The sequence below is a fragment of the Trichechus manatus genome, unplaced genomic scaffold (assembly GCF_000243295.1).
Source record: "Trichechus manatus latirostris isolate Lorelei unplaced genomic scaffold, TriManLat1.0 scaffold00214, whole genome shotgun sequence".
NCBI lineage: Eukaryota > Metazoa > Chordata > Mammalia > Sirenia > Trichechidae > Trichechus > Trichechus manatus.
In genome coordinates this window covers 518,328-522,199 of record NW_004444150.1, presented here as the reverse complement: position 1 = coordinate 522,199, position 3,872 = coordinate 518,328, and the positions used below count along the sequence as shown (strand labels likewise).

General features: G+C 54.7%; 1 protein-coding gene across 1 annotated transcript in view; it reads right to left on the bottom strand.

Annotated features, from left to right (window-relative positions):
• QSOX2 (quiescin sulfhydryl oxidase 2) overlaps positions 1 to 3,872 on the bottom strand; it is a gene marked incomplete at its 5' end in the record, with an annotated part of 32,543 nt that overhangs the window by 9,040 nt on the left and 19,631 nt on the right. The window contains 2 exons of the mRNA XM_004388693.2: positions 2,111 to 2,261; positions 3,516 to 3,638. Of these exons, the coding sequence (XP_004388750.1) occupies positions 2,111 to 2,261; positions 3,516 to 3,638 (274 nt within the window). The remainder of the gene's footprint in view (positions 1 to 2,110; positions 2,262 to 3,515; positions 3,639 to 3,872) is intronic.

The following is a 3,872-nucleotide window of genomic DNA, read 5'->3' as shown; positions in this document are numbered from 1 at the left end:
CATGACCGGGGTGTAGACAGCGTGGGTCTAGATGGTTTAGACGGTCATGACCGGGCTGCAGACAGTGTGACTATCATGAAACCAGGCAGTATCAGTGTTCTGATTTGAATTTCTGTGGGGTTCTCCTGAGAAATATGCTATCCTTTTTTCTATATGATTCTTGAATTTGTGGTTTTAAGGCTCACCCTCACCCCTGCAAGGCCCCTGGGAGGTAGTAACCCAACAACACCCCGAGGAAGGCCACGGGGCAGTAAAGATTCTCAAAGCTGGCCAGATAGCTCCTCCCATCCCTGGACACCCCCCTTTGCAATGTGACTCTGCTGCTCCTCCTGTTAAGAGGTGGAATCCATTTTTCTCACCAGGAGTCTGGTTTGGACTCAAGACTAGCTTTGACCCACAGGATGTGGCAGAAGTGAGGCTGTGAGATCTTCCGGAACATGGTGACCCCACGGGGGCAGCCCAGGCTGGCTGTGGAGTCTGAGACCGTCTGAGGCCCCTGGACCGAGCAGCTCCCACCAGGTGACTGCAGCCACATCAGTGAGCCAGGTAACACCAGCAGGAGAGCTGCCCAGCTGGGCCCGGCCCAAACTGTGGCCCACAGAACTGTGAACAACAAAAAGGCTGTTGTTTTAAGCCACTCCATTTTGGGTTTGTCTGTTACGCAGTAAAAGAAGCTGTTTTACACATGGAGAGAATCTGGGACTGTATGAGTCAAAAGAGTCCATGAATATGGCCTCCAGACACCCTTTTAATTCCGTACTGAAGTTACTCCTGAGGTTTACCCTTCAGCCAAAGATCAGACAGGTCTATAAAACCAACAATAAGACACATAAGGGACATGCTTCATAGTTTAATCATGTAGACGAGACTAACGGGCACACGAGCCCAAAAGCAAAGACGGGCCGGCAGGAAGGGAGAAGAAAACTGGACGAATGGAAACAGGGAACCTGGGGTGGAGGAGGGAGAGTGTTGACACTTCACGGGGTTGGCGACCAGTGTCACAAAACAATTTGCGTATCATCTGTTTAATGAGAAACTAATTTGTTCTGTAAATCTTCACCTAAATCACACACACACATAAAAAAAAAGGAGCAAAGAGTTTGCAGACAATATGGGGGAAAAAAGACTCCGTGAAGCTTACTGTAAACATCAGTGAACCTGAATGATCAAAAAACAACAACTTAAAAATAAGGAACCCTCCCCCCAGCTGCCAGAGCCAGCCTGAACGGGGACGCACCATACAGCAAAGCCCAAAGTGGAGAAAAATCCACTACCTCCTTAGTGTCTGGGGAAGAAGGATAAAAACATTAGAATTCTGAGGCAGCCATTGCCTGATTATTAGAAATAATTAAACCTGACTTCAGAGTTTTATCATTTTTAACCTCCTGGAGCTCACATCTTGCAGACCCCTCCCTGTGGGCAAGGGTGGGACCTGGAGGTGGTGGCTCCCTGTGAGAGCCCAGAGGACAAGGAGCTGAGCTTGACCCCTAGCCAGCAGTCCCCAGGGAGCCGTGTCCTGCTGACAGCTCCTCTGTGAGCAAGCTGGAAGCAGACCTTTCCTGAGCTGAGCCCTGGGTGAGCCCCCAGCGTGAGCCGGCAGCATGCCTGCAGCCTGGGGAGGAGAGGCCGGGTGAAGCCGCGCCTGGATCCCCGACCCCAGATTGCAGAAACAAACGTGTGCAGCTGAAGCAGCTTAGTTTGGGGTGACCTGCTATGCAACAACACGTAGGTAGTACGTTTCTCCAAGTGTGTTACTCCCCTGTCTTTTCAAAGCAAAAAACAAGGGATTTCGCTGCAGAAACACTGTTAGCCAGCACCCCCTTGGTCTGGCGCGTTGTGCAGATAAGCCATGAGCATGCATGCTTGTGAGTTTAGGAAGGGACCTGGGTCTGGACTGCTCACGGCCCCTGAGAAGACACCTGTCCCATCCTCCTTGGCACGGGGCTCCTGGTGGCACCCACAGTGACACGCTGCCCCATGACAGCAAACCAGGCCTCACCGAGGCTTCTGGCAGCACTGGGCATGTGCACACACGGGACACTTGCACACACGGGACACAGGCACGCATGGGACCTGCACAGCCGACTGAGTGCACGCCGGGCTGGCTTACCCGTGTCGACCAGTGCTTCCGGACGGGCCGCGGCCTGAACCGTCAGGGTGTGGAACAACTGCCAGAGGGCGCACGGGTAGCCCCTCAGCTCCGGTCTGCTTCCTTGACATCCAACCCACTTGACGTGACTGGTGAGAAATAGTCCAGAAATCTGGAAAAAAGGAGAAGAACAAAAGATAATTTTTAAAATTAAAAACAGTCGACCCCTGTCTCGTACCTTGACGGGGGCTATGGTGGCATGTAAGATCTCTGCATTTCACCATACATAAATTTAAACTCAATAAAAAAACAGATTTGAGGAAAAAAAATTGACAAGAAGTCTCTATTTTACTGTGTTGTTGTGTGCTGTTGACTCGATTCGGACTCATAGCGACCCCACAGGACAGAGAAAAACTGCCCCACAGGGTTTCCAGGGAGCGGCTGGTTTCCAAGGAGCAGCTGAGCTCTTAACCACTGCACCACCAGGGCTCCAGCTATTTTACTACAGGAGTTCCCAAAATATGGAAACGCGACCTGTTCTTTTCCCATTTGGGGGGAGAAAGGAAGAATTTACTCCTTTCTTGGTAAATTAGCAATATTTAGCCTTAAAGACACCCACCTTTCCTTTAAAACTCGAAATGGTTACGATGAAACTAATAAAGAAACGCGCAGCTGTCGCACAGTTCTCAGCCAGAACAACAGGGATGATCGTGTTGTAAGAAGTGAGGTGACGGCCTGACGTGGTCGTGACAGAGATGAGGGAGGAAATGCCTCCACCTCCACACAGGGCAGGCCTGACCCTGGTGACCTAGCCTCCCCTCTGTCCGGGCCCTGAGCCTGGGGCCTGGCCGGTCTCCCCATGCAGAGAACTACACGTGGAAGACAGGCTGGGGTAAGAAGCTCGGTGCCACCTCCTCCTAAGCTGGGAAAGGCAGGTGATGGAGCCAGCAGAGCGCCGGCACAGCGACACACTCATGGAGCCTCAGAGGCGCCTCAGGCTGACAGGGCAGCGTCCCCACAGACCTCAGGCTACTAGGCTCTCAGGGTGGCCAGAGGGGCCGCTGGCCTCGCACTGCGGGGGAAGCAACCTGCCTCGTGCTGGTCCCCAGGCAGGGCTCCCACCTTGTTCTTATTAGACTTCATGTGCGGGATGCAAATGAGTTCACTGGAAGCTTAAAAAAAGCCCTGGAATTACACTGCTCATGAAACTGCCCATTTCCAGGGAGGCAGGTGGCTTCCGTGTCTCGCTGTCCTTAGACTGGAGCACCCGTGTGAGATGACAGCACCCCAGGCCTCGTGAGGTCGGGGCCTGGCTGTGGGGGAACGGGGACACCCAGCCATGGGGGCCTTGGGTTGTCCCAGGAGGCAGGAGGAAGCAGTAAGGGAACATGGTGCCAGGGGCCCGGGAAAGGACGGGAGGGCTCACCCGCATCTTGTTGTTGACCAGGTCGAGGACAGCCTCGTAGGGGATCCTGTCCAGGGGCAGGCTGGCTAGCCACTCCTGCAGCATCTCCAGGAGCTTCATGACGGGCGGCCGGCCGGGGAGCAGCTGTGCGAGGAGGCCGCACTTAGACACCAGCTGTGGGGCTGGGCCCCAGAGCCCGCCCCTAACGCAGGCCCCCAGGGTGTCAGTCTGAGAGTCGGGAGTGGGCCTCTCCCCCAGAGGAGGGGGGACCTCTCTGGGCAGTCCATGCCGTGCCCAGCTCCTCCACCCGTCCTCCTGGGCCGCCCATGCCGTGCCCAGCTCCTCCACCCGTCCTCCTGGGCCGCCCATGCCGTGCCC